We start from the raw sequence: 13,336 nt of genomic DNA, 5'->3' as shown, positions 1-13,336 counted from the left end.
TCAAAGTCTGTAGATACATAAAACCGAAATAAATGAACTCTATAGAAAACAATTTGCAAAGAAACAAACACATCTCAATCTTATCCTTATCAAAGCTAGGCTGACACAAGGCTTTATCAATGCAAAATGGAAAGCTTTTTAAGTTTTTTAAGCTCTTTTTCTAGTCCCCTTCATAACACAAAAACTAATTTTCTTTAATCATTTCAGGTGAATGGCTAGCAGTAGGCATGGAGAATAGCAACGTGGAAGTCCTGCACGCCGTGAAGCCGGACAAATACCAGCTGCATCTCCACGAGTCCTGTGTCCTCTCCTTACGCTTCGCCTCCTGCGGCAAGTGGTTCGTGTCCACCGGCAAGGACAACCTCCTCAACGCGTGGCGTACTCCCTATGGTGCCAGTATATTCCAGGTAAATTGTTTTGAAATACTTTTTCAAAGAATTTTTATTCACAATATTTCGATCCATGAATTTCTAGAATTAGATTTTTCTTATTTTGAAAGCTATTTTATATAAGATTGCTTTTCTTCAACATTCTCTATTAATTTCTGAGTTAATGCCTTTACTATTTATATTAAAATGGCAATACGTCTTCCTTTTTTTAGAATCTTAATATAACCCTTGCCCCGTTTGTTTCCAGTCGAAGGAATCGTCATCGGTGCTCAGCTGCGATATTTCCTCAGACGACAAATACATAGTGACGGGCTCCGGTGACAAGAAGGCCACAGTTTACGAGGTTATCTACTAGGAGAGTGTGACCACAGACACAGACTATATACCTAACTGCGAACAAACTCGATCAAGTGTAGTGAGTTGAGTGGACGTTCCGCGAACGCCGACGTACAGTGGCAAGTGGTGATATAGCTTTAGTGTATGTATAGATATCGGGATGCCTGTATGTACTTATGCGACTTGTTTATATAGATTAGTGTGCGCGTTTTATGTTTATTTGTTGAGCGCCCGTAGTGTATGTTGGCAGCAGATCTCAAAATGACGATTTCGTTTCAATATTGTTGTAAAATGCTCGTATTAAAAAAGATATGCGCAAAGTATCTGTGTCTTTGTTATTTCAATCCCGCCCGCAAGTTTCGACGAAATGATAACACTCATTAATGAATATCTTCTCATTGACACAAATATCTCAAATAGTGGGAATTTGAAAAAGTTTTTATCATATAAACAAATACCATACCACCATCGTAATGAGAACGTTATCTGTAAACAGTACGCCATTAAACCCCAATAACATTTTGCATGTGTTTAGATAAGATTAGTAGCAACTTTTTGTGATCGTAGGTAGTAAAAAGTGCCCAACAAAGTCACATAACAGCAACATGAAAACGTCAGAAATCAAAATAGGTACAAAAAAATGCCGTATTTAAATTCAATCTGTCACTGAAATTGACATTTATAAGAACATTAAAACACGTAATATAACACGAAGCTATATTTACAAACGTAATCTCACTGAAAAGCAATACGTAACAGCCAGTCACAATTCTTTTTAAAGCATAAAAACAAAACAAACAAAGAAAATAACCGAAAAAACACTGAATCGCACCAAAAAAACTGATTTGAACCCGCAGCTCTTGTGAAACCACGACGAGCTTGTTATTTACAACACCGGGTCTTCATCCTGTCCATGCCAATTTTTCGATCGTGACGTCATTATGCCGACGTCAGCTTACCGGTTAATGCTATATAAACAAAAGATCATTTACATCACCAACTTACCAGCGGGTAACAGGTACCATTTTTATGAAGAAAAAAATTGGCGCTTACAAAACCTCGAACCGTCAACATGACGATTGTAATGCAACATGTAATGCGAGGCTGGGACAGACCCTGGTACCACCAGCCACCGACTGTTATCGCTACTACGAGTCGCCGGGTGACACAGTGACCACTAAAGCATGAGACGAAATGGGGCATAACACACCATTTACCTTTTAAACTTGATAATTTTGGGATTAATTGCCCGGTAATTGCTTCAAAATAAAAAAGTTTGCGGTATCTTTTCTCAGGTGAGTCGGATCTTTTTTCCAATATAATTAGATTGAAAATCAATTCTTACCTGCGCGATTATATCAATACTGCCTAGGTACCTACTTATAGGTAATGGCAGGAAGACGGTACAGTATTATATGATCTGTGGTGTGGATAGAGGCTCAGGAAAATGGATTGTTTTGATAGGTGTCGTACTAATCAAGCTATATTTAATTCAGTAAGTACTTTTAATACATATCAATACTAAGATACAGTTAATTCTACCGTCCTGATTATTAGCAAGTTTTGGATTTCCCAAATGTATAACAGGAACTTCATCAACTGCACAAACAAACAAGCTTTGGTTTTCGGAAGTGAGAGATAAGTGATTAGTATTTATATGGAAATCTGACGATGTGTGAGTTTTTGTCAGAAATAGAATATGTACTTACCTACTTAAACAAAACAATGAGTTTTTGTCAGAAATAGAATATGTACTTACCTACTTAAACAAAACAAAAATCCCGCTATCTGTTATCTATGTAACGGAAACTTGGTAAATATAGAGAATATGATAGGTACCAACTTATGTATTTATTTTACATAAATACGAACTAAACCTAAGTAGTACCCTAAGTATCTAATTTACCAATTAGGTTACTATCCATTGCCATGTTTCATTACCATGAATTTTAACATATGCACATTGATTCTTTGAAACAAATTTCATATCAATATATTGAAAGATTCTGCGAAATGGTCATAATAATGCTTATCTAATACACTGGATGGATATGAAATGCACCATTAATTGTGAAATTTATTTTACTCTTTGTAGCAATCGATTGATCTATGGCAATTCACAGCAGTTTGTACGGAACCCTCAGTCGTACGTGATACGAGTTGGACTCGCACTTGACCGAGTTTTTTTATTGCTTATTACATTCCAGATCTCCCTACCCATCCATAGGGAAGGCCCGTGCCCCAGCAGTGGGGACGTTAATGTGCTGATGATGATGATGATGACATTCCAGTAAATATATTGCTGCCTAGCCTTCTGCTGCCCAAAAGCTTTTTCTTCGACTTTAGCGGGATCGATCTTTTAAAAATAGCGCGCAAATCCCCGTAAATGAGCACCGTCACGTGTCAATAGAACCGGGGGTCTGTAACGTGAGCCGCGGTCACGGCGCACGCCAGATGTTGGCACCGCCAGCCACCGGCCGGCGTACGCGTCGATAGCACTGCGACGCCGCGCCGGCGAGACGCCTGACGCAACCGGGAAATCTGCCTGAAAACACTCGCTGATAATGCTCATTACTAACTCAGTTTATTTACATACAAAATATATATACATAAACAGCCATAACATAGAGCCATGGTAGCCCAGTTGGTAGAACGTTTGCCTCTCACTTTGAGGTCGCAGGTTCGAATCCAGCACATGCCTAAACCAATGATTGTCGAATTTGTTTTCGAATTCATGTTTGGATCATAAATGATTATCACGTGCTCAACAGTGAAAGAAGAGATCGCGAGGAAACCCACATTCCCGAGAAATGCATTTTCGGAAGTGCTTAACCTAACCCATATTGGACTGGTTTTCCCTTCGCGGATTGGAAGTTCAGACAGGCAGTTGCTTCTGGACAAAATCGGACCTGTCAAATCTTCAGAATAGGTAAGCGGTACCTGTGAAAAACGGGATAATGCTAGGGGAGATGATGAAACAGCCATAACAAGTCCCCCGTTTGACCAAAGATCTCCCTCTCAATGAAACGCAGGGGGATACGGAGCATACTCTATCGCCACAGATTAAGTAATAGTTACTCTATCACGTTGATTTGTTATTCCAGAATAACAAAACATGATAAAATCCAAGGCAAACAAAAGTAAAACCCAAGTAAGTAACTATAATCTGGTATCAACGAAAAGGATAGGTAATGTAACAAGTGATTAATTACTGTAATTCGCATGTTTTTGTTATATAGTTGATTAGACAATGTAAATAAACAATCACAAAACTCAGTTACTACCTACTCTATGAATCAATATAATGTACAATGTACTTACTTACTTATGATTGTAAAGCTGACCTCTGAACCGAAATCACAGAATCATCATCAGCCCATTAACGTCCCCACGGCTGGGGCACGGGCCTTCCCTATGGATGGGATAGGGAGATCGGGCCTTAAACCATCACGCGGGCCCAGTGCGGATTGATGGTTATTAACGACTGCTAATGCAGCCGGGACCAACGGCTTAATGTGCTTTCCGAAGCACGGAGGAGCTCGAGATGAAACTTTTTTTTGTGGTCACCCATCCTATGACCGGCCTTTGCGAAAGTTGCTTAACTTCAACAATCGCAGACCGAGCGCGTTTACCGCAGCGCCACCTAGCTCCCAACCGAAATCACAGAATACGGCTTCAGAAATAAACAAATCAGCGAAAATTTCCCTCCAAGTTCGTATGTTCAAAAGAAGAATCGTAGGTTCGGGGCGAATGCTTTTTGGTTTCGGGTTCATTGGGTTCACTTATGTGCTATACGGTGCCGCTCAAATCAGAATCCCAAATTCGATTCCTGATCGGGTCCATTCGAGAAATACACTCTAGATCACGGAGCAAATTGGTGGAGTATGATTTGTACCTACCCTCATCCTCCTGAGCCCAGCAGTGGGACACATTTAAGTCTGTTTACGTAACTATGTATATTCACATAAAAACATTTGCTGTAGCCCCATTAAGGTACAATCCCAAATATATAAATAAAACCCGATTAGTCATCAAAGTCCTGTTGACGAAGTGTTTTTCTACGTCACTTCCATAAAAACTTGTATAAATCCGGAAAAAGATTAACAAAGTAACTTCCTAAAAATAAATAAATTTCAAATGCAGCTGTTTCTGCAAAATGAACTTTGGCCGCTAGGGACTTAGATCATTCATCAAATTAATAATATTTTGCTCTCTTTATATTTTTACAGAGAACCATTTGATTAGGCTACCTATATGACGCATACTTGCTGCACCCTGGGAATGGCACGTAGTGTCTTCTTATTAGTCTGTGGGAATGGCGTAGACGTGAACTAAGGGACGTTACATTCTGTATAAGGTGAAGGTGAAGGATTAGCTACTAATTCTATGGTGGACTGGGAGGGAATAAAAACGCATAAACCAACATAGGGATTGCGTCCTTTGGGGGATCTGGAGGGGGGGAGGCTTAAGTTAAGTTGCAAACGTTTTTGAAAAGCGACTTACTTCATTGTTTTTCGTAATCGTTTACAACTGGCTAAGGCTAACATGATGGATCATTATATGGCCGACTGATACCACACGGTTCATTGTGGCTCTGCCTACCCGATAGAGATTTAGATCGGTAAGTAGGTAGGGACCTAGGTATGTTGTTGAAACTTAATGCATGTATGTATCATTATTTTTATGAAATACGGACAGATCAGTGACCCAAACAAAATTCCAATATCATTTTACTTTAATAGAACCCCAGCGCAATGTATTTTATTTTACTAATCTACTTACTTGACTTACTTACTTAAGCAGTAACTAAGAGGTATATCTATATCTACCAATTCTTATCTCTCCACATGAGACATTAAAATCACAGCGCGAGCCTGTTTATATTTTACCTCACTTTACGTATTATGTAGGTACTTGCTAATCTACCTTAGGTAAAAGAACTGTCGGGTACAGGTCAAACTTGTGATAAGCGGAGGGAAAGTGAATGATCTATTCATTATAACGTTCAATAAACAGCTTGGTTAATTAATATATTCCATTTCATCTGCCTTTGTAGGTATCTTTAATGCTAAAAGCCATAACGCGTTCGAAGTGTTGACAAAAACAAAACCATTATACGCAACACTGTAGAAACAGTATTCTATTATTTTTACTTTAACCTTATTGTTTCATACCTAATCAAATTGAGATGAAAATTGTCTAAATCATCAACGACCAGACTCATAACTATCTGTTGTGATAATTCCTGGAATATAACAAAGTATGCAAGTAGATTTCCGCATATGGTGTAGGTACAGCCGGACCAATGGTGACGAGTGATGCGGGCATGTGGTGCGGATCCGATAATCGGCGATCGTCGTTATCAGCGCCGGCCGCGGTGTCCGGCGCGGACGCAGCTCTGCACGCAGCGACACTCCATCCCCGGGGCGCGTCGCAAGCGCTAGTCTGCTGCTCATCCTGATAAACTTCCTCTCATTTATTATCGCTGCGCTCTATCATTATACACAAACAACACTGGCGCAAACAGTCGATTGTGAGTAATTTATTCTTTTTTTCCATTTATATTTTATAATCGCCGAGCATTAACTATTTACGTATTACATTCTAGATTCACGATGTATCGAGAGAACAACGGCCCAGTCCTGGAGGACGTCCTGCTAAACGACCAATACTTGTACGAATATTCACCGGCCGAAAGCATCATCAACTTCGAACTACCGTCTACTTTCAACACAGGAAACAGTGATTTTTTCAGTGATTTCGATTTCAATTGTGACACTTTTGTTAGTGAAAATAAGGATGATTTTAACTTTATGGACTGTTCCGTTACGTTTGATTTTGAAGCGTTCGATAAGGACATTGACGACTATCTACTAGAAGCTCTCAACAGTGATCGATCAAATGATGCCCTTCACTCTGTTACGGATTCATCAGACAGCGGGGAAGATTTTGGAAGATTATCAGTTTTTGGAACACAGTTAGAAAGCATGTGCGTGCCGAATACACATGACTATTTAAGTCCTATACAACAGAACAGGACTACAAGACCGAGAGACACCGAAACAACTGAAGTTCAAAAACGAACGTTCAGCGAGCCGGCTTATTGTCAGGAGCTGGGTGCGTTCCGATGTCCGGTAGAGGAGTGCGGCAAGTTGTACGCGAAGGCCTCGCACGTCCGCGCGCACCTGAGACGGCATAGTGGCGAGAAACCTTACCGCTGCACTTGGCCAGGTTGCGCGTGGCGATTTGCGAGGTCCGACGAGCTGGCGAGACACCGTCGTAGCCACTCCGGCGATAAACCATACTGCTGCAGAGAGTGCGGTAAGCGGTTTGCTCGATCCGACCATCTCGCGAAGCACGGTCGAGTGCATGCCAGGAGAGCTGCGGCCGCGGCCGCTGCAGCAGCTAAACGCAATGCTCCACCCCAGACACATCGGATGAGGCGACTATTGTGACTTAACTTTAAGCTATACTTAGTTATAAGACACAAGTTGATAATTTGATTGATCTGCATTTATTTCGAAATTGACGACAATACCTATTGGTTAACAACATTAATTGGCATCGTAACATTTCAAATAAAGAAATGCCTAAACAAATTATTTTTAATAGTTGTTAGTTGCCTACTTAAATAAAATTGAAGAATAAAAACCGCGCGGGCGCGTATTTACTAAATGTTACGAGATAATGTATAACTGTGTAAACTATAAATTAGCTCTAATATAAATCTCATGTTATTTGAAATAAAAACTCCGTCCGATCATGACCTATGCAGGGGTAGTTCCGTCCGATCATGACCTATGCAGGGGTAGTTTTCGCTCATGCGAGTCCCTCTCAAATCCACCGTCTACAGGTAATACAAAATCGTTTCATGCGGAAAGCCACGGGAGCTCCGTGGTTCCTTCGCAATGAAAATCTGCACATTGACCTAGGTCTGCCAACCATTGCCCAATGGCTCAAATTAGCTTCCAAACGTTTTTTCGATTCTGCTCCGCACCACCCAAATCCCCTGGTAGTTGCGGCTTCCGAATACATCCCGCTTAGGGACGGTACTGAAAAGTATCGGCGTCCGAAGGACGTAATATACGATCCCGACGACCCGATTACTCTAGCCATAGAGGCAGCCAATCAGCTCGCGACACCAAACACTTCAGGACCCCGATACCGACCCCGCCGGCGTGGTCGACGATTTCCCTCATTCAGCGCTTATCGCTATCGACCCACTAGGGTCGATTAATTCTTTCAAATATTTTTCCTCTCAGACGACGCCCTGAGCCGAGGTTCGCGCCCAACTGGGCACCCTCAGGCCTGTTGTCTTAAACGTTGTACCGGGTGAGAGCCTTCAGCGCTCCCCATTTGTCCGGCCAAGTAGTTAATGCCATCTGCGGCAAATCTACAATAAGTCACGTCAAAAAAAAAAAAAAAAAAAAAAAATGAAATAAAAATACTAAACTTACTTATTGCTCTTACTTCTTTCACCAGGAATAAAAATTACATTTTATATTTTGAGTTATTTTTCCATGTATTCCTTTCTAAATTTCAATATATCTACCGCTTACTTTCTTTCTGTAATATAAATTGTAAATACACAAGAAAAAAAACCGAGTAAAAACCGCTAATATTTCTTTCACCTAAACTTTCACCAGATACAAGACAGAAATATTTTTAAATTTGGCGCCTGACATAGACAATTGCCAAAGAGAATGAGTTTTGCTGCGTTCAGATATAGCGTTCTATAAAGTATAATAAATGTAAAATCATGTGAAAAATCTTAATCAAAATAATTAATGCTATTTTTACAATCTCTATTTTAACTTTTCAAGCTTAGATTATACTTATGCATTTTTGTTTCTCATTTCTCCGCACCACATACACACAACCTGCACACAACAGTAAAAAAATGTCTATGGTGATTAATACCTTGTCTATGGATCAAGATATTAACCGACTTATTTCAAAAGTAAAGTATGATCGTATTGATTCGGGATATTTTGAAGGTTTTCCATCGAATGTCATAATAAAATACACGACTCAACTCACACACAAATAAAAATGGTGGTTCGATAGTTATTTCTTCGAAGAAAATTATTGTAAATTGAAATAAGTTTTAATATCAATAGTTTTTCAAGAGAAATAGATAACATTTTCAGCCACAGCGCGAGTGTAAAAATAGTATTGGTGCGGTTACGTGGTTCGCTAGCGAGAGTTATGTTTGACAAATAACAGGTTGTTGGAGACACCGATTTCGCTGCAGTTTTGTATAGTTTATGTGTTATTTTTACATATAATGATTTTGTTTACTAGTTATTTTCATGTACACACCAAAGTGCATATGTAAAGTAGGACAGTGAAGGAAGAAACAGCGGGAACTTCATCAAACGTCTAAGATAAAGCAAGCTTGGTGACTTCTATTCAATCAGCATGTGACCCAAATCGGAGATTTCTCTTCTTTGTATTTGTTGGAAGGCTCATAGTTATACTTTGGAGTACCAATTGCATCAAGGAAGACGCTGATGGCTATCGTAAACGGTGAATACCTTGATAGATAATGACATTTCTTGAGCTTGTCATGGTTGAGTACAACCTGTGCTTACGGGGGGTCAGGTGCATAATGCCCCGTCTCCACATGTTCTAGTGTGATACGACAAAGATATCATCCTATCTGAAAGGGTATAAATAGAAAGTAATGTGATGAAACATTTTAGCAGAACAAATTCATTGGAAAGTGCATAAAATTTACAAGCTGCAAGTATGTCTGTCTATACTTCTCAATGTATGATGCAAGTGAAGTTGAAGGCAACTCAATCAGGCTAAACTATCAGGATATCAGTTTATGTGAGGAGTAGGACAATGTCGCAGGATGGCTCATGCTGAGAATCACAGATACATTGTGCAGGTCAGTGACACTCTTCTTACTTTCGGCAATAGTAGAATTCATACGATAATTATGATCAATTTTCTTTGTATTACAAAAGCAGAGAAGCTAGGAAGTTGATAACATAATCATTTATATCTGTAGCACTGCTAACTAGCTGTTAATGTGCTCTTTTTTTCAACCTAAATGATACATAAACATCTAACTAATGAGCAAGGAATGTTTTGATTGATCTTACTGTTTGTTCACTTGGAAACTTTCTACGATTACCTATCTAAATAATTCTAATTTGGTGAGATACCAAAGTATACTAATACCTACCTTCTGAAAATCTTCTTTAAGAAAATCATTAGGACTGTTTATCGTATAGGTGTTTGTGGGCGCACTGTCTGCCCAATACGAGGCCCTGTCTGTTGAGGCCTCGAAGCAGACCAGTTCCGATGAAATAGTGTGCTGCATCGCTGACAAACTCAACCTTAGTGATGGAAATGGAGGGCCTTATGAACTGGCTGAGGTAAGTTCTCAATTTGAAGTCCCTTTAATCTGTCTGTGCAGTTACATGTTGCACAGATATCAAGTGCATAGTGACTAATAGTATAAAATAGGCCTATCAATAATGGACTACATAAATATGTATATAGAGCCTGTATACTCGTACATCCCACTACTAGTCACAGGCTTAACCTCAATCAATTGGAGACGGTATGGAGCATACTCCGCTAAGCTGGTCCACTGCTAGTTGAAGTTGTGGGTGCAATAGTGTAACACATTAATTAGACTCTTTCTGGGTGTTTTTATTTTATATAAAGTTGTATTATTACTATTTATATGCTGGAACTATAATAACCAAATATAGAATGTATGTTGTGGCTGTGGTCTGAAGGAAGACAACTATTATTTGATGATTGCATCTTGACAAATTGAATTATGAATTATCCTTTTAAGTCAATAAGGCACTAAAATGATAATGAATGTCAACCAATGATATGATAAAACTTTAAATATGCAACCTAATAATTTTATATTGTTTATTTTACATAATTATTCCAAAAAGATGTGATTGGTGAAGAATAACCATCTACTTATAAAACATTCACTGCTACAGAATTTATCATTAGCATATGCATAGTGCATAGCACATTTTAATTCAACCACTTCCTCTAGTCTTTATATATTAGTCATGGATTTAACTTCTTTATGGTGTTTGTCATCACTTGATTTTTTGCTCATTGCACTAGATGAGTCATCAGGGATTGAATGTCAAGATCATTGTTACTTCCTAGCCACCTGTCTTTAATCACTCAATGGAACTGTAAAGTGACATACCGATTTATTGTTTACAAATACTTTACAAGCTTTATCAGTAATAATGAATAATTGGTGCTGAAGATTTAGCACTTTGTTGTAAATGTTAGCTGCATTGTGTTACGGTAATTTATTACAAATATATTGTATGTTTTATAAATGTAACTTCTTACCCTACTGCACAACACAAAGGAGAGTAATATGTTTATTATATATTTACTACATGATGTACCCCATAATTACATAGAAATAGTTAAATACAATATCGGCATCCTTATCCTTTTTGTTTGGGATATGCTAGACCGACAAGAGCGTGGTTCTTAAATTAGTGATGATGATGATGATTCTTATTTGCATTGTCACCCAAAACTACTTTCAATAGAAAGCTATATGCTAAAAATACATGTCATTATGTGTAGGTGGTGGGAGACATGGTCAGCGGGGAGTGCAAGGAGCGGCGCCTGGGGCCCAATGAGTCCCCCGTGGCCGTCATGTTGCTCTGGCCCAACAACAACTCTGGCCAATACTATAGGTAAGTTAATTCATCGCACAACTGTACGTGTGGACAAGTATCCTATGTACAAAATAATAATAATAACCTACGTACAAAAAATACAGTACAATCATGAGTAATATAATGTACCCACTTTAGGACTCTGTCGCACTAACATATTTGACATTTAGTGAGACTTACAGTTCAATTTCTCAAAAAAGTTAATGTGACATGGTACCATGGTACATATTAATGCTCGTGACCATACATACCATACACCGGATTCTCTGTTTTAACAAAATCAAAGAGTAATATTTCTTGTCGACACCTAATGTAGTCTGCTGTAAATATAAATGTAAAAATGAAGCTTTAAGTCTTGTCTCTGCTAGGCGACATCGGCAGACATCTCCGATTGCACATGTCGCTCGACAAACGTTGCTTAGTGGATAATAGGTTTAGAAGCTTAATACAGGGTCACTTCAGGATTTTCAATATTTTCATATCTCACAAGCTTCTGCAGTTTCACCAATTTTCTGAAAACCTACCTAGTAATACAGTCAAAGAGAGAATTGTCGGCCTTGTATCGTAAATCAGGCTGTTATTTATAACTGGCAGGTGGTTAATTATTGTGTGTCCCTTACTTCACATAACACGGGCACTAATATACCACATATTTAACCTTTGATCTGTGTGTGATAAGGATCCTGACTACCCCTCTCGTATGTGTGTGATTAGGATCCTGACCCATAGGACTGGTACCTATTTTTACGTAATTGTCCACTCTAATTCTATCGCAAAAGGTATAATGTTGTGTTTTGAACAAAATTGAATAAATGATCTATCATAGACAATCATCATTCGGATGAAATGTTCAATAGTTCCGCTAGAAAAATCGGTTGAAATTCCGTCTCGACCAGTGATACTTCAACTACCAAAAGTGAATACTAAAAGTGAAAAATAAGCTGAAAATTGTTAAAAAAGGTAAGTAAATGTTCAATTTTATTATTTTATATGTATTGTAGTGTCAATTTTTATAAATTATAAGTTCTCAAAGTGATTCACTTACGAATTATATTAGTTCAAAAGTAACCTACAGATCTCAAATAACTTTTCGTGTTTTTCTTTGAGTTATTCTAAACTTACGCCTTGTTTATATACCTCATATTTTATATTATTTTGAAGGAAATTTTATGGAGATTCTGAATATCAAATTGCTTTGTATGAATAATTCATAAATATTTACCAAAACGTAAATTATTGAAACCATTACTAAAAAATGCACACACACACACGCAAGTAAAAATGGCCGACACTGTGTACGTACACATGTTTTCAAATTTACTATGGCAAAACCGTTATTTCTGAAATACAACTTACAGGATGATCTTTTACTAACTTTATGTTTTTTTTTTTAGATAAAATGGATTTAACAAATCCTTCAGCTCCGTCAACTTCACGGCCTCTTATCTTTCCAGGCGACGCCACAAGGATCACTGCACCCTTATTAGTGATAATACGGCTCTTATAAGAATAATATTTTGGTCATATAAACCATAATAAGAACAGTTGTTTTTGATTGTAAATGAATAAATGATTTAACATGTAGATATCTATCTCTCAATCTAACTAAAGTGATATCTAAATAATAAAAAAAATACCTATTAGACATATTTCATTTTCACACCTTACCTGAACAAAAATAAAACATCCTATGTATGTGTCAGGATCCTAATCATACACAGACTACCGTTCAACAAACGAGTCAGGATCCGTATCATACACAGACGACTGTTCAACAACCGAGTCAGGATCCGTATCATACACAGACGACTGTTCAAGAACCGAGTCAGGATCCTTATCGTACACAGACGACTGAATGACGAAATACACTCACACAAGCGCAGATATTACTGACCGATTTTTTTGCCATTCCAAAAT

The 13,336-nt window shown here is 38.3% G+C and overlaps 3 protein-coding genes across 4 annotated transcripts in view; all 3 read left to right on the top strand.

The window, feature by feature from the left end:
* The window catches only part of LOC126370536 (protein groucho-like), a 58,006-nt gene extending 56,958 nt beyond the window's left edge, over positions 1 to 1,048 (top strand). For both annotated transcript variants that reach the window (XM_050015430.1, XM_050015429.1), the window contains exons 15-16: positions 208 to 407; positions 637 to 1,048. In XM_050015430.1, the coding sequence (XP_049871387.1) occupies positions 208 to 407; positions 637 to 744 (308 nt within the window). In that variant the 3' untranslated portion in view covers positions 745 to 1,048. The remainder of the gene's footprint in view (positions 1 to 207; positions 408 to 636) is intronic.
* A 4,968-nt stretch (positions 1,049 to 6,016) lies between these two features.
* LOC126370610 (Krueppel-like factor 5) lies at positions 6,017 to 7,452 on the top strand. Its single transcript, XM_050015572.1, has 2 exons — positions 6,017 to 6,258; positions 6,334 to 7,452. The coding sequence occupies exon 2, from the start codon at positions 6,341 to 6,343 to the stop codon at positions 7,178 to 7,180; it is 840 nt and encodes a 279-aa protein (XP_049871529.1). The 5' UTR covers positions 6,017 to 6,258; positions 6,334 to 6,340; the 3' UTR covers positions 7,181 to 7,452.
* A 1,309-nt stretch (positions 7,453 to 8,761) lies between these two features.
* The window catches only part of LOC126370935 (unconventional myosin-IXAa-like), a 35,485-nt gene continuing 30,910 nt past the window's right edge, over positions 8,762 to 13,336 (top strand). Inside the window, exons 1-3 of the mRNA XM_050016068.1 lie at positions 8,762 to 9,621; positions 9,971 to 10,114; positions 11,325 to 11,437. Of these exons, the coding sequence (XP_049872025.1) occupies positions 9,586 to 9,621; positions 9,971 to 10,114; positions 11,325 to 11,437 (293 nt within the window). The 5' untranslated portion in view covers positions 8,762 to 9,585. The remainder of the gene's footprint in view (positions 9,622 to 9,970; positions 10,115 to 11,324; positions 11,438 to 13,336) is intronic.

This window comes from Pectinophora gossypiella, chromosome 11 (genome assembly GCF_024362695.1).
Source record: "Pectinophora gossypiella chromosome 11, ilPecGoss1.1, whole genome shotgun sequence".
Classification (NCBI taxonomy): domain Eukaryota; kingdom Metazoa; phylum Arthropoda; class Insecta; order Lepidoptera; family Gelechiidae; genus Pectinophora; species Pectinophora gossypiella.
The sequence above is the reverse complement of the archived record's forward strand: the minus strand, read 5'-3'. Positions and strand labels throughout refer to the sequence as shown.

Coding starts and splice junctions, on each gene's coding strand:
- LOC126370610 (XM_050015572.1), top strand. CDS start 6,341: ATGTATCGAGAGAACAACGGCCCAGTCCTGGAGGACGTCCTGCTAAAC.